The sequence below is a fragment of the Rosa rugosa genome, chromosome 2 (genome assembly GCF_958449725.1).
Source record: "Rosa rugosa chromosome 2, drRosRugo1.1, whole genome shotgun sequence".
NCBI lineage: Eukaryota > Viridiplantae > Streptophyta > Magnoliopsida > Rosales > Rosaceae > Rosa > Rosa rugosa.
The window spans coordinates 42,313,799-42,337,672 of NC_084821.1; the positions used below are offsets into that span (position 1 = coordinate 42,313,799).

Sequence of the window (23,874 nt, forward strand, 5' to 3'; positions counted from 1 at the left end):
TAGAAAGTGAAAGAAACTAATATATAAGCATATTGGGTGGCCTTAGTAAATTTCGAGTACGCCTAATATGTTTGAAATTAAGTCGTTGCCTTCGACATAGTTGTAATTGGTCGATATTGTAATTTCAAGTAAATGTTCGGTAATTTGGGGTAATTCTCGAACAAGTCTCGGTTGGTCAAACATGGTCAAATTGGTCAACTCCTGGTCAAACCAGGAAAACTTAATTGTACGATTTGTAATTGTCGAGATTTCAATTATTAGTTCAATGAGATATTAACTATCAAAATGTCGGAATCTAGGATTTCCAGTTACCAGAGGAACGAAAGGTTTGTGAATCTCGGACAACGTAAAAGGTTAAAGCATCGAAATCCAGGTAGGGGACTTGGGACTCATTCGGTTAGTTGTTTTCCGTTTTGAATTAAATGTTTATGCATGTTTGAGTTGCATGGTTTGGTTATTGATGGCTTGAGAGTGAGTGGAACATAGCGATTCCTTGGGCTTCGATCCCCTAAACCTCCGGAGGGGCCGTATGGACGGAATGGTGTCTGACATCCTCTAAGGTGTGACACTATTTCTAGGTGATATGGCGTAAGTGGACACTCTCACTACGCTTACCTGGTGATGATTTTATTTGAGGTAAGGCCGTGTAGTTGGTCCATGGGACTGGCCATCAGGTATTATGCATTTCTTTGAGTTTCGTGCATTGGATTTTGAGTCCGAAAGATATTTAAAGTTTGTCGTTCTTTAAATGACATGGTTTTGAGTATGTTTTTATATTGTGGCCACAAAGCAATATTACATTGTTTTCAAACCTAGTCGAGATGATTTCCCAATGAGCAGCGAGGACGAAAGCTCACCCCTACAACAGTGTGGATGCAGGTACTGTGCACTGGTGACGGGATTGACGGACGGAGCAGGGTGCGCGGAGATAGCTTCGGTGAGCAGTAGTAATTGAATTCAGGTTTCGTGTCTAGTCTTGAACTTTTCTTGAGAGTCGTTAGATTTGGAACTTGATAATCCTTATTTCTTCTTGTCTCGAAATGTACCAACTCTTGTTTACCCTAGTGGTGATCTAGAAGTGCTTTAGACGAATAAGTTCGATGAATGATTCTAAAAAGTTTTCACCTCAAAAAGTATTTCGACGTTTCCGCTACACGATTTACAAAAAGCGATTTAACTAAAATGCCTTGCGGGTTTTTAGGACATAAACTGAACATTCAGTTTATGTCTTAGAGACACGCGGCACTGTGACGTGCTCAAGCTGATGAGGTGCAGTTTGGGGCGTTACACTGATGGGTTCCTAGGCCTTTTTTTATCACAAGTACTGGAGGATAGTAAAAGAGGTGGTTTTTGAGACTTTGAAAGATTTCAAAAATGGGTGTGTGAGGCTTCAGGAACTGAACAAGACCCACATTGTTCTCATCCTAAAAGTACCAAACCCAGAAAAAACGACACACTTCCGACCCATCAACTTGTGCAACAACTCCTACAAGATCCTATCAAAATTACTAACAAACCGCCTGAAGCAAATACTACCTAATCTGATTTCTATAAATCAAAATGCTTTTATTCCCGAGAGGCTGTTGGTTGCATCATGAGTATAAAAATATATGCAAATTTGTGTGATGTTATCTACTCCCAAGATTAGGAGGTCAAGTTTTAGTAAAAGGGAAAAGTAAGAGTATCGCACCCAAGGAATTGAGTAACTCTACCCTAAACTAGATTACCGCAAAAATAAACCTAGAAAACACATACAAAGTCTACCTTTTTACAAGTTTAATAGTTTTGGCCTTTTGGAAGCCTAACTACCAAACGGTGATATTAACAATGAGAAATAATGAATCGGCTTTTGAATTGATTTTAACTAAATTAAAGCTAAATTGCAAATAAAGCAAACTAAACTAACAAAGTGTAAGAGATTTGATCAAATGAGATGAAAATGGGGTTGTAGTGCATCAGACCTAACTTCCTTTGTGCAAAGTCTAAGTAACCAAACCTAACATGCTCATGCCAAGATAGACTCCCCCTCGGTTCTCTTGATTATCAAGTAACCAAGAAACAATTATACTAGAAAATGTATTTAAGCTACCCCTTGATTACCGAAAATAACTCTCCTACAAACCTTTTAGTTTCTACCAATTCCTTGATTATCGTACACAAATAGACCTATGTAGATACAACCTAAGATCCCTTGATTATCGGAAACCTAAGCCACATCCACATGATAAGCCCAATTGTAAGGACCCAAACAACCTTATTCTACATTTGCAACATGCTTTAGTTTACTAAGTTTGTCAAGCCTAGCATACTTCCATGAAATTATCAACAATTACCAACCTTAGGTGACAAATCTAAGATGCATAAATGATGAACAATTAAACTAGCAAAGTAGAAATTCATGGCATGATCCATATTAAATTTAACTACATAGTTTGTACACAAATTCGGTTAGGGCTAAACCCTAACCCCAAATTTATTCTACTCACACCTCATACACAAATCTAAGCCACAAGCATGTGAAACATCTAAATAAATAAGAGGTAGAGTGGAGAAATTGAATGTTACCCATAGGTTTGGTGTTTTTGGTACCAAACCGAAAGCACAAAAACTCAATCTAGCCTCCTATATGCAACACAAGGTGAGAAATGTTTCAAAGTATGGTAATTTTAATTTCTACAAACCCAAATCACCATACAAATCCACAAAACTCTTAGAAATTATGATCAAAAGGTATAGAATCTCTGGTTTTGATTATCAACCAAAGATGCTATATCTCTCTCTCTACACAAAAGCTAAACAAAACTACCTAAAAGATGAAGAACTAAGAAGAATGGAGAGGAAATGGAGAGATAAAGAAGATGAAATGGATGAAGGAAGACATGAAAAACGTCCAAAGTGAGGGGAGGGTCTATATATAGGCTAAAAGTGATGAATGGAGGGTGGAGATCAAAGAAAATGAAGGGTTGGATGTGATGGACAAATGTGTAAGCACAAAATGTAGATCTAGTCTTTAAATCTACATTAAAATGACTTAAAAGCCCATGGATATTTTGGCTGAGGAGATAAAGTAAGGGTATGAGGGTCATTATGTAAGAAAACAAGGTACTAAATGGGAGATAAAGGTGTAAGATGTAAGAGGGGGACCACTTGTTATCTTTCAAATTTTGAATTTCAAAACAACCTACAATACATCTTCCCACCTAAAGTCCCTAACCCGAGTCAACAGCTATTCCTTATCCTCCACACATGTTCTTGACCAGCCAACTTGGCCAGAATCCGGCGTTGGCCAGCGTTGACCCTCTTTTTTGTCCTTTTGCTCACTTTCTTCTCCTTTATTCATTCAATTCAATCTCCATCAAGACTTCAAAATTGGCCTTCGGTTTGTTAATACTATATTCTTTTTTATGTTTGTAGATCATCCTAGTAAAATTTCAGAGCTTGGTTCATCGTGGTTTGGCCAAAAATTCTGCCGGAGGCCTTACAGGTCCGGTTTTGCAGTTTTTGTCTTCTAGTGCAGAAACTTTCTTGGATATTTTGAAGGTCTTCCACTCTGAACCAGCTCTTGTACTCTTCATAAGAAATGATCCTCAGGATGTCTAGAATATATATATATATATATATATATATATATATATATAATTTCAGCTTATTTAGAGTTCATTTGGTTTGGCTTCCGCTCCTCTTTCCCTGCCTACCTCGGTTTCTCCTAGTCGGCATAGGAAAAGGTCATAAGATTGACTTGTTAGTGTATTTCCAAACTTCTCCATCATTTCCTAGCATGATAAGAAAAACATAATAAATATATATAAATAAACACAAATATTAAGCAAAAGTGCAAGATTAGAGAAATAATTACTAGGTAATTATGGACCTAATAGAGGCAGATAAAAGACAATATCCTACTGGCACATGAATCTTATCACTACCTGAGGCTGAAAAGAGAAGGTGAGAACAATGAACTGGGCCTAAAGTTCGATATGAATAAGACCTACGATCGTGTGCAATGGATTTCCTTGAGGCGACCTTATTGAGTTTTGGTTTTGCTAGAGGATGGGTTAATCGCATTATGGCATGTGTCACCACTGTGTCTTTCTCAATTGTCTTAAATGGCAATTCCAGCAATTTTTTTTACCTAAGCAGGTCTCTGATAGGTAGAGTACCCTCTTTCCCCATACCTGTTCCTTATAGTAAGCGAAGTTCTCTCCTTGCGCCTGGCAAAGGCTGTCAATGACAAGTCCCTTTTGGGTATAAGATTATGCAGGGGCAGCTCTACCCTCTCTCATTTGTTCTTTGCAGACAATGCTCTCTTTTTTCTAAAGGCTACCTTACTGAACTGCTGGAATCTCAGAAACATTTTCAGCGAGTACTGCTTGGCTTTAGGGCAGTTGATTAATAATGAGAAATCTAGCATCTTTTTTACCCCAAACACTCCTCCTCAAATGTCTAGATTAATATGTGAGCTCCTTGGGTTTGGAGAAGTGGATAAGCCCAGAATCTATTTGGGTTTACCAACTGTATGGGGTAGATCAAAGAAGGAGGCTTTGATTTATATCAAAGATCGGGTCAATAGAATGATTGAGGGAAGGAAGCAGCGCTCCTTGTCTTTAGCTGGAAGAGAAGTTCTTATCAAATCAGTTGCTATGGCTATTCCTGCCTATCCTATGGCCTTCTTCAAATTCTCCAAAAACATTTGTGATGAGATAAACTCTGTTTTGGGGAAGTTTTGGTGGGGAGCATACCAAGAGGGTAAAAAAATTCACTGGAAGAGCTAGTCCTACCTTGGTACTCCTAAAATGGAGGGTGGAATGGGATTTCGAGATTTAAATCATTTCAATCTAGCATTGCTTGCAAAGAAATGCTGGAGACTTATACAGGAGCCTAATTCTCTATGGGCACAAGTTATCAAGGCCAGATACTTCCCTAACTGCAGTTTCTTAGAAGCAGTTAAAGGCTATAGGGCATCCTGGAGCTGGTCTAGCTTACTGGAGGCTAGGGACCAGGTTATTGGGGGGTGCAACTGGCAAGTCATCAATGGCTGTACCATCAATATTTGTAAGGATAAGTGGCTCCCTCCTCCAAATGGTAGTTCCGTAGTTACTTCTGGAACTCCACAGGTGGGTGATCCTACATGGGTTAATTGATTTGGATACTCGTAGTTGGAACCTAGACTGCATTTTACATCTCATCCAGCCTAGTGAAGTGCGGAAGATATTGGCTATTCCTATTGGCGATGCGGAGGGGTGTGACAGATTAGTTTGGCCCTAGAACAAGAGCGGTGTATTTACAGTTAGCTCTGGGTACCATTGGATCCATCAGCAGCTGGCTAAACCATTATTTTCTACTATTGCCCTTCACACTTGATTGACAATCAAGTGTGGAAAGTTCTATGGAAGATCAACACTCTACCAAAGATCAGGCTCTTTCTTTGGAGAGCACTAAATGGTGCCATTCCTACCCTTTATAACCTGTTTCGAAGAAAAATTGCTACTACTCCTACTTGCCTTGTCTGTGGGAGTGCAAATGAAACAATGGAACACATTCTTCTATTATGTCCTTGGGTGGAGTTGGTGTGGTTTGGTTCCCTTTTGGGAATTAGAATAAACAAACAACATGTCACCACTTTGGATCAATGGCTACTTAGGCTAACAAGACATCAATCCAGTAAGAGTGAGAAAGAAATTATTCTAACTTTTATCAGCTTATTGAGTTGGAACATTTGGAAGGCGAGGTGTGCCTTTGTGTCTCAGCATAAGCCCCTTTCTCCGAGCTATACCATCATACCACCATCAAGCTGGTTGCTAAGTTTCATGATGCAACAAACCGCTTCCTGGCTACTCCGATCTATGACACCTACAAAATGGATCCTCATCCAATTTGGATTGCTCCCCCACCAGATCATGTCAAAGTCAATTGCGATGTGTCTTGGCTGGCCCCAAATTGGGCCGGACTTGGAGTAGTCATCAGGGATCATACTGGTTCTCTTCTTGGTGGTTCTGCTATCCAAGCAAACTGTTCTTCAGTGGAAATTGCAGATTCTGAAGCATTACTATCTGGTGTCAATCTTGCAGTATCAATGCATTTGAAATTGGTTAAGTTTGAATCAGATGCAAGGGAGGTTATCTCTAACCTAAAGAATCAAATTAGCCGGAGCTGAAATCTTATCTGATCATCGACCAAATAAGAAGACGATGCTCCTACTTTGATTACTGCACTTGGGAATAGGTTCCCCGTGAAGTGAACAAAGTTGCTCATGCAGCAGCTTCGCTTGCCATTCGAACGGTGGGTCCTTTGCGATGCGCTTACCAACCACCACCATCCAGGACACAAGTTTTGAGGAACAATGGTTTGCCTTCCCCCCCCCCCCTCCAAAGGAGCTATAACTGCAGGCGGTGGTGCTTTCTCTTTTGGTTGTGTTCTTCTGGTTTTCTTTCATGTTTCTATGCCTAATCTGGACTTAGGTGGAACTGAAACTATTTTCTTTGTATGTTTCAGGCCCCAGTGTTTACTGGGCTTTCAGGGTTTGTCCCTTAATGAAATAATTTTCATTATCCACAAAAAAAAAAAAAAAAAAAAAAAAAAAAAACCACAGCCAATTCTTGTGATGTCAGGTAGTTATGCACTTTTGACTTGCGAATTTGTTGTTGATTTGGTCAGAGCATCCATCAAGATAAGATTTTCCTTGAAGCTTACGTGCAAATAGGGCTCTCAAGAAATCTTGCACTCCGAATCCTTGTATATGTAGCAGGTGTTTGCCATCAAATCACGGATTGTAAACTGTCCCGATTAAGAGTCTTTCTTTTTCAGAGTTGACAATTGCTTGATGCTTGATGCTATGATAAGTCGCATTTTGTTTGACTCTACCAGTAATTCATGTTAGGTTTCAAGCAAGTGAATAATTCTCATTCAAGTAATATATACGTATATGTACGTATAGTTAATACGGTTAAGGAAAAACTTGCTTACCTCTCTAAATGTCTCCGATGTTGACAACAGGGACCCAAATCCCATCCCTTTTGATTTGGAAACCTTCAATTTCATTGACTTGCAAGAGGATGGTGAGTCCTACGGCTTCTGGGTAAGGCTGATGACTTTCTTCGGCTGAGGACATAAAGGGAATAGTTCATCCTCACTGCATTCCACCTATAAATGACTTGGTCAATTCCTTAGCATCAAGTTTCAAAGCATTTTCCGGTTGTCTTAGAATAGCCATAGCTAGGTTTTTCAGTTTCCAATAAGTAAATCTCCAAGGTGTCTCTGTTCATGTAAAACTGAAGTTTCTTTGTAAATATAGTCACGTACCTACATCATCATTCTATCAATACTATAGCCTAATTTTACATAATCATGCCACTCTATAGACAATTATATATGCACAGCAGCACATGCGTAGAGAGAGAGAGAGAGAGAGAATTTTGCTAGAAAGATTGGTTAGAAAAGAGATTTTATGGGGATAATTTTGACTTTTTATTTATTTATAAGGTCGTTTTTCAACTTTTTTAAAAATCAGGTTATAAATCAATTCGAACACATAAAAGTGGTCATTTTTATAAATTTCTCGGATAAGGGACTTGGTGTTGTTCTCTTATGGGCCTTTGCTCACTCACTTGGGCCTGGTCTGTTTTTACATCCGTCTTTCACTTAACTCACTAGTCAGGCGATTTTATAATTCAGCAAGCAGTACAAAGACGACACACCCCATATGGTCATCAAAAATAGCCGTTTTATAGAGTACCAAAACCTATACTACTAATGCAGAATAAACCCCAACACCCCCGATACACCTACCTTTTAGACGATAAGCACTTTTATTAAAACAAGAAACCTAATTCTTCTAAGTAGAATAAAAATTCAAGAGAGCAACTAGATTTCTTGGACTGGAAAGAAAATTAAGCAAAAATAGGAACCTTAAAGACCTAAAACTGCCACACACACAACAATAGGGTGGCCAATTACAAATTCAACCTTAACCCTTTAGGTCGAAAGTAAGGAGCCCAAAGTGTAAGGTCAATACTGTAACCAAATTCGGCTAAGAAGGAGGCCCACCAAGCCCCACCATTCCAAGCTCCATCTTCATCAACCATTGCAACCTAGCCGCTGCCGTAGAGCACTTTATCACTACCACGAACAAAATCAACAACACGGCCATCAACAATGCATCCCTACACCATCATCCATTTCAGGTCGAGCAACCCCTACAAGCATATCAGAGCTCCGATCAACACCAACAAGGCGATCCGAATCTGCAAAAACCAACCAGTTGCAATTCGGCCAGCGTTCAATCACTCTCCCGTGAAGCAACCTGATCAAATTAGGCACATTTTCAATCTGGCAAAGGCCAAGCCAAACTAGAAATCCCCCACCCAACATGGGAATTTGTAACCAGATCTCGCTCCTCCCGAGCAGCAAAACGAGAGGTCACGGACCCCGAGAACAGTTCACCGTCGCCGACGCCGAGCGCGACACTCACAAAGATTAGGACCAGGCCAGCGCTAGCGAGATCCATTGGATTTAGCAGTTTTTTTAGGACTGGATGTCAACAAGAAACCCTAATAGAGCGGCTAGGCCAATATATAAGGTTAACTATGTTTCAGTGGTCTCGAGAGCTGTCTGGTCCAACTGAACACGGGTTGTATCGGTCTGATACTATCGTTATCGGTCTCGATTATCTGTAAAACAGACGAAGGTCAGAGGGAAGACCGGGTGTGCCGGCCTTTGACGCTCCGATGCCTAAGTTAGTATCGGGTAAGATAATGATAATGGAAAGCGATAGTAAACAGTTACCTCTTTAGGTTGTTGGAGATGACCTTAATGTAGCAGGTTTGTGGGATCTTGGTTCTGTTTCTTTCGGTGTGGGACGCTTGGGATCCCGATATCGCCCCGAGGGGTATCGAAACCCCCGGCTGGGAGCTTATCTCGTTGGTATATAGGCGATACGAGTCTTGTGCTTCTGATACTTGTGCTTAGGAGGTATGTGTATACCAACAAGTCCCCCAAGTCCCCGGTCAAGAGTTCTCTTGGGTGGGGAGTTTGTTGCTGGTAAAAGTATCAGAAGTTTAAGGCGAGTTTATGCCACGTGGCTTCAGTACAACCATTACCCCCCCAGTCCCCCAAGTCCCCACTTAAGAGGAGTCTTTGCTGGGGTGAGTGAGTTGTTTTGGCATTCGATGTGGTGTCGCTATCGCGAATCGGTGGTGGGGTTGCATGCGTCTGTTAGTGCATAGGCTATGCCCCAGTGACACGTGTGGTGAGCTTATTTTCTTTCGTGTGCGGGAAGACCGGTGTACTGGGATTCGTAACGTGTAATAATGGCAGAGTGGTGAGTAGCCGAGGTGACGGCGTATGACCTCTATAACGCTCGGGGATGTCGGACACGTGGCGAGAACTGGGGTTGTCGCCCCTGCACGTCCAACGGTCCCGGTGTTCTCGAGGTCCTTATATAAGGACAGGGGAGAGAGGTGGAGATGATTACTGTTCCTACGTTCGTGTTGGAGCTTGAAAGAAAAAAAAGAAAAACAGGGTGAGACTTGGGTCGTAGCTGAGTGGAGAGCTTTTAGCTGTCTGTAGAGTGGTCGTCGTTGTCCCGGTATAGCAATCGGATGAGTGAATAGGTACGCCGTCTCTTGTCCTTTTCTGGGTTTATCTGGGGGTATTGGTGTGCGTGTACCTTGTGAGGGTCGTACTCCAGGAGGGCGATTTATTGGCGGGTTCTGGGTTGCTTTAGGTCCGATGAGATTGTGGAGGGGTTGAATTGTGGGTCCCGTTGAGTCTCATTTGGTCGTTCTGGATAGGGCTTGAGGATTTGAATTTTGCAGGGGAGCTTGAGCAAGACAATATCGAGGGAGAACGACTGATTAGGGATTTGTATCGCTCGGAGTATGGCGCGTGAGAACCGTAGTCGTGGTAGGCGAGAGGGTTCCTCTCGTGGAAGGGAGGGGACCTGTCGTGGTGGGGGAGAAGGTGCTTCTCCCGGTCTCGGTAGAGGTGGTTACCGGGGAGCTGGCGAGGGCGATTTTAGAAGAGGTGGTGGGGGAGCTCCCCGTGGGAGTATCGAGGGGAGTTCCCGAGGAAGTGGCGAGGGTTCGTCTCGCGGAGTTCCGAGTAGGGTTGAGCAACCCGTGGTGGCTGACGTGCCGGAGGCGGAGGGTGTTGATGTATTGGAGATCTCGCATTCGCCAATGGGGGCGGTTGCTTCTTGGCTCTACGCCCATTGATCAACCTGGTCCGAGTATGACGGAGCAGATTGCCGAGATGAGGACCACTTGGGCAATTCCGGACAACGTTTAGTTATGTCCCTTGAGGGATGGTGAAACGTTCAGCCACCCTCAGTTAGGATGGGCATGCTTTTATGAGTATCAGCTCAGGTGTGGGTTGAGTTTCCGATACCGGAGGAGTTGCAGTATCTGCTGTCTTGCTTGAATGTAGCGGTAGGGCAGTTGTTGCCCAATGCACTGAGGCAAATAATGGGAGTATTGCTGTTGTGGAAGCTAAGAAAGTTGCTGTGTCCTAGTATCGGCGAGTTCAATTCCATGTTCAAGATGTAGTACTCGACTAAAGCCGACGATAGTGGCTGTGTGAATTTTAGGGGGCGCGGCCGTACTGTTGTAGAGGACTTGCCGTCAAATATCTATGCGCGGTGGCGGGGGAGGCCGTGTTTAGTAGGCGGCCGGTGGCAGAATCCGGATATGGTGCACCAGGCCCCGAGCTGGTTTCAACCCATCTGTGAGTATTGTGATTGCCTTTGTTGGTGGGTTTTCTTGTCTTTGGTGTGTACTAATAGCGTTTTTGGCGTTGGTATCGCGGCCAAAGGTGTCGTACTCGGCCTGAGCGAAAGCGGTTGCGGCATCGAGGAGGTCATCATATGTTGCAGGGGGATTGGTGTTGATCTGCAACAAGAAGTATCCCGGCTGGAGAGCCTGCTTAAATGCAGAAGCCGCCAGGGCTGGATCGAGGGAGCGGCACTGAGTGGCCTACTTCTGCCATCAGCGAACAAAGTCTCGCAATCGCTCGTTCGGTCGTTGCTTAAGCCGAAATAGGTCGGGAGTTGTACGATATCCACCGCCGCACAGGATGAATAGTTGCAAGAACTTGTCTCCCAGTTCTTGGAAACTATCAATAGAGTTGGTGGGTAGGTTGAGGAACCAACGCAGGGCCTCGTCCCTCAAAGTTTCCTCGAACGCGTGGCAGGCCATGGCGTCGGTGTATCGCGTTCCATGGAGTTTGGATTGGAAGACTTCTAGATGGTGCATGGTATGGGTCTCGGGTCCCGTTATACTTTTTGATCTTGAGGGGCTTGGCTTCTGGTGGGCGCTTCTCTGCCTGTATGTGGGCGGTGAAGGGTCCTGTCTTTCCCTGGAAACCAGCTGTGATTAGCTGCCACTCGACTCTGCTTTCGGCGCTCTCCACTGGTGCCTGTAAGGAGGCGATGGCTTCGCTCATTTGGAGCAATAGCCAGGTGTTGGGATCGGGTGGAGGTATGTTGGTGGTCATAGCGGTGTTTTCACCCGAGGTTCCCACCATGTCGGTAGTCGGTTGGGGAATCGGTGCGGCGCCGAGGTGGCCTGGAACAAGTGGGGAATTCAGGTAGACCACCTGAGGGTCTGTGCTGGTGTTGTTGTGCGTGAGGCCAGCGAGGCCTCCCTATGTGAAGTTTGGGGGCATGAAGGTGCCAACGAGGCCGGTGGCGGGGTCGGCAGTGAGGGCCGGTCCCGGTGTGGGGACACCACCAATGGTCGGTATCAAGGTCTCCTGCTGATGGGCCCTGTCTAAGACGTCGTCATGCGCGACTCGCCGCTGGAGTACTTCTCGTAAGGTGCGATTCTGGTTGGACATGTTTTCGACCTCCCGACGGGCAGCCATGGCCGCTGCGCCCTCGGCCTCGACCTGTGAACGTGTCTCCATGAGGTCGCGCATTGCGATCTGTAGCGCCGTGGTTGGATCGGTGGTCACCACTGATCCCGTCTCGGTGTTTGGGTTCTGAAACTCGAGAGTACGCTGGACCTCGCGGATCGTTGTCTCACCAGGCGGATCATCGCTGCTTGTATCGGGATTGCTGGTAGCCATCGATGTGTTGTCCTGCCAGCAAGGAGCGAGGGGAGTCCTTCTAGCGCCAAATGTTTCAGTGGTCTCGAGAGCTGTATGGTCCAACTGAACACGGGTTGTATCGGTCTGATACTATCGTTATCTGTCTCGATTATCTGCAAAACAGACGAAGATCAGAGGGAAGACCGGGTGTGTCGGCCTTCGACGCTCCGATGCCTAAGTCAGTATCGGGTAAGATAATGATAATGGAAAGCGATAGTAAACAGTTACCTCTTTAGGTTGTTGGAGATGACGTTAATGTAGCAGGTTTGTGGGAGCTTGGTTCCGTTTCTTTCCGTGTGGGACGCTTGGGATCCCGATATCGTCCCGAGGGGTATCGGAACCCCCGGCTGGGAGCTTATCTCGATGGTGTATAGGCGATACGAGTCTTGTGCTTCCGTTACTTATGCTTAGGAGGTATGTGTATACCAATAAACTATATTGGCCAATCAACAATCTATTATCTCATTACCCAGAAGAAAAAAAAAATTATGTACAAATATTATAATTGGAATTTTCATCAAAAATTTATTGCCATTTAACTCTAAGGCTAATTTGAAATCCTCACTTTTTCCCTAATAATATTGATTGAAACAATAACACTAGTGCCATATCATTAATTACACCATTGAAATTCTCAATCTCAAGGATGTTTCGAGTCGAGGATTTGGTCTTGGCATGTCATTTGAGATTGATATCCATATATATTTCAAACCAGTCTCCAACATTATTGATTAATTGCTACATGTCCATGGAGTTTAATGGAACCCTAGATGTCTAAAATCGACATATATCCTGGGACCTTCGGATAGCTGGAAAATGCTTCCTCCTTAACTACCATGGGTGGTCATTGGAGACTAAATTCAACATGATGTTTTAGATTGGGACACAAGCAATAAGGAACCAGATCACTATAACCTTGGAAAGAAGTTGTACAGTTTTTTCGCCAATGTTTATCTCTCCGACTGATAATTTCTAACTGATCTATGAAGAATACAAACTTTCCTATGCATAAACATAAACAATTACATAACTTATTTGCATTTTTTTTTTTCAAAACTTGGTGCATCTGGAGCTTTTACAGATATTAGGTCCCTGTAGTTCATCTCTATAGCATCCATGATGATAACTTTCAGCCCTGCCTTCTCTTTATTCTGTCAATATGAATCAAGATGGGTTTCAAATTTTATATATTTTTATTTGCATTTGTCCCAGTTGCTTTGTTTGCGTCTATGCAATTCCTTCTCCTGTCCGATATATCATCTTCTATATTTTGCTCAAGTCTGGCTGAATGCTCAATGTTGTACATATTCTACTTATAATAAGTAAACCTTTGGTCTCTAATCTCTATCTACCATTCTCAAAACAAAAAAAAAAACAAAAAAAAATTTCTCTATCTATGTGTACGTATGTATATGTATTCTAGCTAGCATGTGGAGTTGTAATTAATAATTGATCATCACTTTTGTACTTTCAATGCATAAATGGATGAATATTTTGTGCAACGTTAAATGCAATTTTTGTGACAAGAGCAAATTATAGTGTGTTCTCGATCATTTGAATTTTTAAACATCGATCATAATGATCAAAGTAAATGCAACTTGAGCATTAATATGATTTAAATTGTATATATTGATCGAATCATTACGCACAATGTGGATTTTAATCTTGCATAAAGAAAAATAAATAAAGAACAGAACCAAAGAAAACAGGACAAGTTAGCGTAGCCATGCCATGATCAAAAATATAAAAAGAAAGAAAAATTTAAAAATGGACATCTTAGTGGAAGACTGCACAAAGATAAGAGAAGATTCGTATCGACTGACCTAAAGATTGAAGTGCCAAGAAAAAAAAAATTCCAAACAAGATATTTTGGAGGAAGACAACCAGCTAGGCAAAGTCGGCAAACATGAGTTGCAAAGAATAGAATATCAAAAGAAAGTGGGCCAGATTAATTTACCTAGCCAGGGCCACCATGCATCTTTTTATATGATGAGATCATGTGGGCCGTAAACCTCACCATGGTGTGAACCATGGTGTCCAGATAATTGGGATTTATTAAAATGGTTTAATTTCATGAAAATATATTGGAGATTTTTTAGTGAATGCAATAGCTAGCTTCTTAGTATCTTTTCTGATTTAAATAGAGAGGAACAAGAGGAACGTTTAAATGATTAAATCCTGGTTCCACCACTCAAGCTAGCCACCGGTAACTAGTAAAAGGGAGGAAACCTAGTTCTCTCTTATATATGAACAGGGTTACCGATCGATGATATAGATTCGTTTCTTGTTGATGATGGAGTAGCTAGCTTAGAAGGTTAGGCTTAGTTTGGGATTGCTGTGCTGTGAGAGGAAGCACTTCCGAACTTGCTGTGAGAGGAAGCACTTCTGAACTTGCTGTGAGAAGAAGCAGTTGAGTGTTTGGTAAACTGTTTTTAAAAGTGCTGTGAGAACAAAAAGCAATTTCTAAGTGTTTGGTAAGTTGCAAGACAAAAGTGTTTTGGCTGGGTATAATTACCAAAATGGTCATACATGTTAATACACTAGGCACATTACTCATCTCATCATCTCCTTTTTGTACTGTACTATTAAAATCAAACCAAGCAGCAAGCTTGTTAATTAACTCAAGGGCTTGTGAGACATTCTTCCCATGAACTCAGCAATTTCTATTTTGTCATAAAAACCTAGCAATCACTACAAACCATTCTAGCTCCCAATCTTTAGCAACAGTTGCAACAAGATTAAAAAGCTCCAGGAAATTTCGTTATTTCCAGACTTTGCAGACATCCACCAAGAAAGTATTTTTCCACACATCAGTAGCTACTTTACAGTCCCACAAACAATGAATAGCAGTCTCTTCCCTGAAACCACAACTCCCACAACTGGGTATCTTTCAATAGAACAAGATGTGAGCCCCATAAAATTTATCGAGCTTAATTGAGATCATTTGATAATTATTTATTTACGATCTCGAAAATTATTAATGGTGCTCGGAAATATTTTTCAGAATTTTTCACTGGGAGAAATTCTTGATTTAAGGGGTTGAGAGTAACATACACGACACAACGAGTCAGTGAGAATTTTCGGAGAATTTTTCGGATACCTGAGCTAATTTTTACGAATTTTGGAAGTTTTGGGGATTAAAGAAATTATTAAAGGAAAATAGAAAATCAGGAGGAGCGATCTAAGCCGTTCACTTTCTCCACCGACTGATCTTGGCCGTTAGATGTTGTTTAAAAGGGGATGGACCAGATCAGATCGATCTAGAAGGCTGGGGAAGGGATCAGAGCCTCTGACCCGCGACGCGACCCGACGACCCGAAAACGAGATCCGGCTGGAACTTCTCCGTCTGGCCATATCCTGGCGGCGCACCACAGGCGTTCGACTCCTCTTCTTAGCGCTGACACGTCTATGGTGATGGATCGTCCATGCAAGGATCTGAGAGAGATTCGAAGCTTGGAAGCTTGAAGCTTTTCAGGCGACTCCGGTCACCGTTGTCGATGCTTGAGGTATAGAAATTGATCTTCTCTTCACGCTCTACACGATAGTACACCTAATTTTCGATTTCGCATGAGTTATGATCGAATGGGATTTTTGGTTGTTTTCGGTGCCGACGGAGCTCACTGTGCACGGCAGTTTTCTGGGCTTCGTGGTTTGATTTCGACGTTGATGATCATCCTAGAGCAAGAAACCGGGCTTGGTAGCGCTCAATTTCAGAATCTATGTAGTGGAGTGCAAACCCGAGTGGAATTGGAGGGTAGCAGGGTGTTGGCTTCGAAGTTAGAAAATATCTTGTTCAGTGATCGTGTTCGAAGCTACACATAGTAGCAATAATCGTTATTAACACAGTAAAGGTAAATTTCATTCTCATACTCCATGTGTATTGAGACTGTTTTGCTCGGTGCAAAAATGGAATGGGTTGTGGATGTATGCTTATTGTTGGCTCTGTTGTATTTCGATCGATTAGAAAAGGACGAGGATAAAATAGGTAGTTGGCTTAACTTCATTAAATCTTCCGTGCTTTCAGCCGCGTTCCGCAAAAGCCATTTTCAAAAGCTACTAAAAGTAGCTTCGGATTTCCTGCTGCCCAGAGAATCACTTCCGCCCAAAAGCAACAATTTTGAAGTTTACCAAACAACCTCACTTTCCTCCAGAAGCTCTTTTGGACCAAAAGCAGGTTCCAAAAGCAATCCCAAACTAAGCCTTACTCTAGCTTACAAGCTTGCTAGACCTTTACCATTGAGTTTGAGATTTGAAGGAAACAGTTACTGTTTCTCTTTCGATTATAAAAAACGAAGTACATACATAAAAAGTATATAGAACATTAAAACATGCACAATTGAGATTCGATTGATGTAAAATCCTAATAAAAAACGAACAATTCTTAGGTTCACCACTTGGGTGAATGAGCATATTCACCCTCTCTTGCGATTAAGGCATAATAACTTTATAATTTTCTAATCCGACCATTCATGTTGTATAATGTAATACAAAGATTAGCTCTGTAAATAATCAATCAAATTGAAGACCTTTTAGTTATTCATTTCTATGAAATACATGGATGGTTCATCATAATAGTAGTAAGTGTTATTAGAATCATCCATTTGTTTGATTCAATTAGATATTTAAACGATTTCCGATTCGATTGATTTTTTACAGAGATTATCTTTAAAGGCTAATTTAAGATATGGACTGTTGGATTATAAATTTATTAAGTAAAAGTATGTTAATCGACAATGAAGTGAATATGCTCGTTCACCCTAAGAGTAAACCTGAGAATTGTCCGTAAAAAACTAAGAGTGCAGAACAATTAACTCTGCAAAGCAATCGACCTTTTACGCACTATTGAACTCCTCCCTCCTTTAATTGGTTTTGGTTAATGTCGTTCCAAACTACTTTTTGATCACTAGTGTACAGAGAATGGAAGCTAGAATAAGTGCTAGCTCCAACTCGATCGATCTTCGCGCAGTCGTATCATTAGAATATTATCTACTTTTGATTGATTTATATATGCAGCTAGCATCTGCAGGCCGGAATATATCTGTATATACTATATACATATACGTCGGGTTTCAGTTGCGTCCTCAGAATTTGGGAAGTCATGGATCTATTTTGTACTACTAATTATATTAGAGCACGTATTATTACTAATCTATGAGGGCCTGTTTATGGAGTGAGGATTGATGTGGGAAATTTCCTACCAATTTCCCTAGTCTTGGTCGTCGAGTACTTTACCCCAGCTCGATCTTGTTCGCGTTCGGTGACTAAAACAGGATCGTTTGTCTCTCACTCTTATAATGGTGGGTTCCTCCATCTGAGACTGAGAGGCAGCCTATTATTTACACTAGAGTCTCGATTAGTCAAGTCGCCGACGACTACTTTTTCTATGGCCGTGGGGTTTCAGTGATTCTCTCACCACGAGTTTATTTCGTACTGGTCCATTCATGTCTTACAATTTTCCACTATCAACTAGGTTACAAAACTAGCCAGCCACCCCTAGAGCACATACGCATTAGAGAAGATACATCCATATACTATACTGGGATTTTGGCCTCTATATATATCCCGCTTCAAGTTTCCGCACTAGGTACAAGTGAACTTTGGTATCTGTAAGCATTAATAACTCTCTCTCTCTCTCTCTCTCCCCTCCTCCTCCTCCTCCTCCCCCTCCCCTTCCTCCTTCAGTATTACAGCAATCTTGTAGTGGGAAACAAATTTTATAGCTAGCGCTTAATTAACCGAGTCTACAGTCTACTTATTATATTTCTTTTCTTTTCCTTTATTCATTTCAGGTGCATGCTTGTATCTTTACACAATTTGTTCAATCAGGAACCATGTCTATCCCACAAGCACAACATGTACCACCTTCCCAGATTCAATTAACCACAGCTAGCCGCGATTCAGCGACTGGGATAGACAACCAATCCGCAGACATCGCCATCGACATTTCAGCTGATCATTCGGCTCAACCTAACAGACCTTCGTCTTATTTACTAGAACGTACAAACAGTAAGTACCATCTTTAATCTCTCTTCCATTTACGTTATTCATAGTGATATTCATCTACTGTACAATTAAATTTTCAATTAGTACGTAAAAGTATAAATACAATATTAAGTGGTAGATCGACCGGCTCCATGCACTACCGTTGGTCTAGGCAGCGAGCTGGTCCATTGTATTGACGTTTGCAAAGTACTCCCATAAATCTATCTAGTTATTATTATATATATATATATATACATATATACAGATCCTATCAATTTCAGAGTGAGGTTAGGGTTTAGGGTCACTTTTCGGTCGCATATCTATATCTCGACCATTCAGTTTTTAGGTACTAATGAATAGATCATCTCTGTAAAATTTCAGCAAAATTGATGATCTTTAATGTATCTAACTAGCTTAAACCAATGGACGAACTGAATCTGTCCAACCTGAACCGTACTAGCTTTATGATAGTTATCAATGCCTTAACGACCATCAATTTGGCTGAAATTTTGCAGAGGTGATCTATATATTAGTACCTAAAAACTGAACGGTCAAGATGTGGATATGTGACCGAAAAGTGATCCTAAACCCTAACCTCGCTCTGGATAGGATCTGTACATATATATACATATATATATATATATATATATATATATATATATATATATACATATATATATATTCTCCATATAAGCAACTTAAATTAGTCTCCATATGATTAAACCCCAAACAGGAGAAGAATACCTTAAGACAGGTGTTGCCCTCTATAAATATGCACTAAAAGGCGATTGGGAAGCAGCTGAACTAATCTTGACAAAAAAAAGGGGACTTCTGCGAGCTAGCATATCTAGAGGATATGAAACAGTCCTTCACGTTGCAGCAGGAACAAGCCATATTCACTTTGTGGAGAAACTGGTCAACATGATGGAAGAAGAAGACTTGGCACTGCAGGACGTAAATGGAAACACTGCCTTGTGCATTGCTGCGTCGGCTGGATCTCTAGACATTATCCAGATTTTGAAAAAAAAGAATGAGGCTTTGCTAACAATTAGAGGCGGTAAAGGTGTGGCACCAGCCTATATGGCTGCTGTGTTAGGACAGTCTGAAGTGGCATGTTACCTGCACCGCGAAAGTAGTAAAGAGATGTTGAAGAACACCGACCGAGAAAACTTGTTTTTTTCTTGCATCAACAATTGTCTGTACGGTACGTATACTAAAGTTCATCATTTTTTATACATGCATTTGATCATTTATGGGTACAGATTCTTAATTTCTGTGTGTGAAAATTGCAGATTTGGCCTTTAAGTTGCTAGATGCTGATAAAGCATTAGCGAAGGCACGTACTAGTTCGCAGAAAAATAAAACGGCCTTGCATATCCTGGCTCGAAGACCTTCAGCATTTGGTGGCAGCCAAAGTCCACGGATGTGGACTAGACTCATTAACTCATGTGAGTGAATTCTTCAAAAATTAGTATTTAGCTTCATTACTGTTGACCACGTTGCTTATGTTCTTCAAACTTTTCATCTCAAGTCCTCCCAGGTTTGAAGTTCGCATGCAAAAGAAAGTTGAGAGAAACTAATGGAGCCCTTCAGCTAGTCGACTGCCTCTGGGAAGAAATCTTGAGAGATGAGCATGATGATGTTATGAGAATGATCAAATATCCTTCAAATTTATTATTTGACGCAGTGGAATCAGGGAATTATGAGTTTCTGGCAACGCTTATGAGCTCTTATCCTGAGTTAGTATGGGAAATTGATGAAAAAAATCGAACCATAATCCATGTCGCAGTTCTGCATCGTCATGCAAGTATCTTCAATCTAGTGCATGAAATAGGCTCAATTAAAGATGTCATCGTGACATATAAAGATGATGAGGGTAACAACATTGTGCATATGGCTGCAAAATTAGCACATCAAAATCAATTGAATCTCGTGTCAGGCGTAGCTCTTCAAATGCATCGAGAGTTGGTATGGTTTGAGGTACTTCTCATGCTTGATGTTTTAATAATGATCATCTAGGTAAAATTGAGGTAATAATTGCATATATGCCATATGCAAGTACACTAAGAAAACTCTACTAATTTGATCATTTCATATCTTCACATTCATTCCTAGGTTAATTACTATTCTTTATATATCTTTGATGTGGCAGGAAGTCAAAAAGACTGTCCAACCCCAGTATATCGAGATGGAAAACGACAATGGAAAAACACCTCAAGAATTATTTACTGAAGAGCATACGGTGTTAATGCGTGAAGGAGAAAAATGGATGAAGGACACCGCAACTTCATGCATGCTCGTTGCGACTATTATCGCAACTGTTGTATTCTCAGCTACATTTAGCATCCCGGGTGGCACAGATGATCATACTGGAAAACCAAAACTTTTGAAACAGAAAGCCTTTCTAGACTTTACCATAGCTGACGAAATAGCACTCTTTTCCTCTTCAACTGCAATGCTGATGTTCTTGTTCATCCTTACCTCCCGGTATGCAGAAAATGATTTCCGCAAGTCCTTACCCTTGAAGTTGATGATAGGACTCACTTGCCTCTTCATATCTATAGCATCGATGATGATGGCTTTCAGCACCGCCTTCTATCTATCTTGTCAATACGAATCAAAATGGGTTTCAAATTTTACATTTTTATTTGCATTTGTCCCAGTTGCTTTGTTTGCTTTTATGCAATTCCCTCTCGCGTCCGACATGTCCTCTTCTATATTTTGCTCAAGTCTACTATTTCAGCCATGGAAATACATGCTCTACCAGAAGTCGGGCTGAATGCTGTACAATAATTTGGTCACAGCTACAATAATGATGTACATATATGTATTCTAGCTAGCATATTGAGTTGTAATTAGATTGATCATCGCATTTTGTACTATGAATGCATAAATGGATGAACATGTTGTACAAAGTTCAATGCAATCTTTGTGGCAAAAACAAATTCTAGCATTCACCAAGGAGCTCTTTAAGGTCATCCAACCAATAGTCACGTACTACTAGAAAAATGGCTACTAGCCACCCCCTTTTGGATACACTTTATTAGCCGTGTCATTTGATAAAGCAAATGACACCCTTTTGTATTTGTGGTATTGTTTGTTTTATGAGTACTGATAACTGTGACAAAATAAAAAAACATAATCAACAAAATGCTTTACAAAAAATACAAATTTAGATAAACACAAACATCCGTATTCATTGCTAAATAAAGGGCTAAATTAATGTATTATTATTTAATATTCAGATAAACATCTTATATACATACGGTTAAGGGTGTGAAATAGTTCTCCTATATACATGTACCGTGTGAACGCGCTTGACCACTTGCCTGACAGAACATTGAGCTTTTCCTCCCTGTCCGGCGGCGAGCCTTTCGCCGTCGTTGGACGGGACTTGTTGACTTTGTGTGAGTCTGGTGAGTGGCCGGACTTTTCAATCGTCGTTTTCGTTCGTATCGGGGAGATTCCGGTGGTGGTGTGTGCAATGAGGAAGAGGGAGATCGCGGAGGCTGTCGGGTTTCAGTTTGTCCCTTGCTGGTCTGGTCGGCGGAGGGGACTGGGGTTGTGCGGTCGGAGGCGGCTCGGGGGTTCCACGGTCGGGCTCTGCTTGGACGAACCCGATCTGGGTTGGTTTTCTTGGATCCGATCTGGAGAAGGCGTTGTTTGGCTGGGGTGGTGATCCATGGCGCGACGGTGGCGGAAGGATGATGAAGGCGGTCTAGCGAAACCGGCGGGGTGATGCAGTCGGCGGTCCGGCGACGGTGGCCAGGGTGGGGCTGGTCCGAGCTTGGTTGGTGGCCTGCATTCTCTCTGATTCCTGGGTTGAGGCCTGGGCTTGGGCCTTATGTTTGAGCCTTGCCTGGGCTGGTTGCTTTATTTTTGTTTTAAGTTTTATTTATTTTAGTTGGTCTGTTTTGTCTCACCTTCGGCGTGTAATAAATCCCTGCAGGTATTCTGTAGGACTAGTCAGGCTAAATGCTTGTCTATGCACTCTTTGTGCCTTGTCTGGCCTAACGAGGGGACAGTCCATGGTTAAATGGTCGCACCCTCCTAGTGGCAGGATGAAACTAAGTGCCATCGGATTTCTTCTTCGGTGGTAACATAGTAGGAAAGCTGTGATTTTGGTAATTATGCTTCGTTATAATCGAGTTATCTTTCTGGTATGTCACCGCTATGTCAAAGCAAATAGAGTAGCCAGTCGAGCACTCTTTGCTATCTGGTGCTTGTTAGAATACAGATATTTTGGTAGAGACTCCTGATATTATTTCGGGACGTTCTCTATATGCTTATTGTAATCAGGGGTTGGCTCAATGTCCCTCCCCCCCCTTATATTCGGCAGTTTCATTAATCGAGGTTTGAGGGCAGCGACACCAGCCCTTTATTTAAAAAAAAAAAAGGGTGTGAAGTAATGTTAACAAACCACTCTTTTACATTTAATTTATCCAAATTTTCAAATTAACCATCCCATGTTTGCAACAGTATTGGAAATACGCCAAAATATATTATTTTTTGACCTTTTTTCTATTTAAAATTTTATTAGAGCTTTTCCTATTAATAATTAATTTATCCACATTTACAAATTAATCATTCCTTGTTTGCAGCAGTATTGGAAATACGCCAAAAATAATATTTTTAACCTTTTTTCTATTTAAAATTTTATTAGAGCTTTTCCTATTAATAACTTAATACACATATATACTTGCAAATTAACTACGCATATATATAGGTACTCAATGCGCGCACTACCATTTTTTGCACACTAGTATCCATATTCATAGTTCATTAGCCATGGATTTATGTATGAAAGCATAGCAAAATCTAGTTGAACAGTATGGATAGGATATATATATATATATATATATATACAGGCGGGTTCTGAAGCGGACGTCCGCACTTCGCTGCAGCCCAGCTCAGGCATCGACGGCGGCGCGAATCGGGCCGGAAGCATCCCAGACGGCTTCTGGGCACCGTTCGAGGTCGGAGGAGGTCGGGGTTGCCGGTTTCTGGGCAGCCACCTCACCTGCAACTGCAGGTTCTGTGCAGCACCGGAAAACCCGTCGCCGGCGACTCCACTCGACCGCAGACCCCTCCGCACCACCCCTAGGCTCCCTCCGGCAAGCCGCGCCGCGCCGTCGTGGCCTGAGTTGGGCTGCAGCGCCATCGTCCGCACTTTAGCGAAAGTGCGGACGTCCTCTTTGGAACGCGTTCGTATATATATATATATATATCCCCTGATACTTAATTTTTTTGTTGAACAGTATGGACAAAGAATGTATATTTTCAGATAAAAACAGCAATAAATACAATATTGGGTTGCGTGCATTCATCGATCATCATGCCTTACAACATGCTTCTTTTAAGGGTCAAATCAAGTGTCCGTGTAGTAAATGTCATAATACCTAATACAAATCTCCTGCAGTTATTGAAGAGCATCTCTTTATGGATGGCATGGATCCGAAATATGTGAACAACCCTTGGACCGAGCACCGTGAACATTTACCAGTGGCAGTTGATCCTAATTTGCCAGGATCTTCAAAACCTCAACCAGATTTTAATCCATCAGGACCATCATCATCTCAGCCAAATTTTGATGTGCAAGATATGGTGCACGATATATTTGGCGTGTATGAAGAAGAAGATAATTGGGAAGCACCAGGACCTATTGAAGGTCCATCCATGCCCCATGGCCCTAGCCCCGATGTAGAAAGATTCTACCGGTTTATAGATGATGCTGACACTGAATTATACCCATGTGAAGGGAAGAAGATGTTTGATTTCTTGATAAAGCTGTATAAGTTAAAAGCATTGCAT

The 23,874-nt window shown here is 41.7% G+C and overlaps 2 protein-coding genes across 2 annotated transcripts; both read left to right on the plus strand.

Annotated features, from left to right (window-relative positions):
* The first annotated feature begins 4,793 nt into the window (after nucleotides 1-4,793).
* Nucleotides 4,794-5,141, plus strand: LOC133730783 (uncharacterized mitochondrial protein AtMg00310-like). The gene has a single exon (XM_062158307.1). It carries the CDS (start codon nucleotides 4,794-4,796, stop codon nucleotides 5,139-5,141), a length of 348 nt encoding a protein of 115 aa, XP_062014291.1.
* A 12,402-nt stretch (nucleotides 5,142-17,543) lies between these two features.
* On the plus strand, nucleotides 17,544-20,984 carry LOC133734101 (ankyrin repeat-containing protein At5g02620-like). Its single transcript, XM_062161746.1, has 6 exons — nucleotides 17,544-17,687; nucleotides 17,871-18,087; nucleotides 18,797-19,267; nucleotides 19,356-19,511; nucleotides 19,595-20,043; nucleotides 20,216-20,984. Exons 2-6 carry the CDS (start codon nucleotides 17,913-17,915, stop codon nucleotides 20,840-20,842), a joined length of 1,878 nt encoding a protein of 625 aa, XP_062017730.1. The 5' UTR covers nucleotides 17,544-17,687; nucleotides 17,871-17,912; the 3' UTR covers nucleotides 20,843-20,984.
* Nucleotides 20,985-23,874: the final 2,890 nt, after the last annotated feature.

Excerpts from the sequence above, each read along its gene's own strand:
- LOC133734101 (XM_062161746.1), top strand. The coding sequence starts at position 17,913 with ATGTCTATCCCACAAGCACAACATGTACCACCTTCCCAGATTCAATTA. Across the intron at positions 18,088-18,796 it reads TTTACTAGAACGTACAAACA|GAGAAGAATACCTTAAGACA; the intron begins GTAAGTACCATC and ends AACCCCAAACAG. Across the intron at positions 20,044-20,215 it reads GAGAGTTGGTATGGTTTGAG|GAAGTCAAAAAGACTGTCCA; the intron begins GTACTTCTCATG and ends TTGATGTGGCAG.
- LOC133730783 (XM_062158307.1), top strand. The coding sequence starts at position 4,794 with ATGGAGGGTGGAATGGGATTTCGAGATTTAAATCATTTCAATCTAGCA.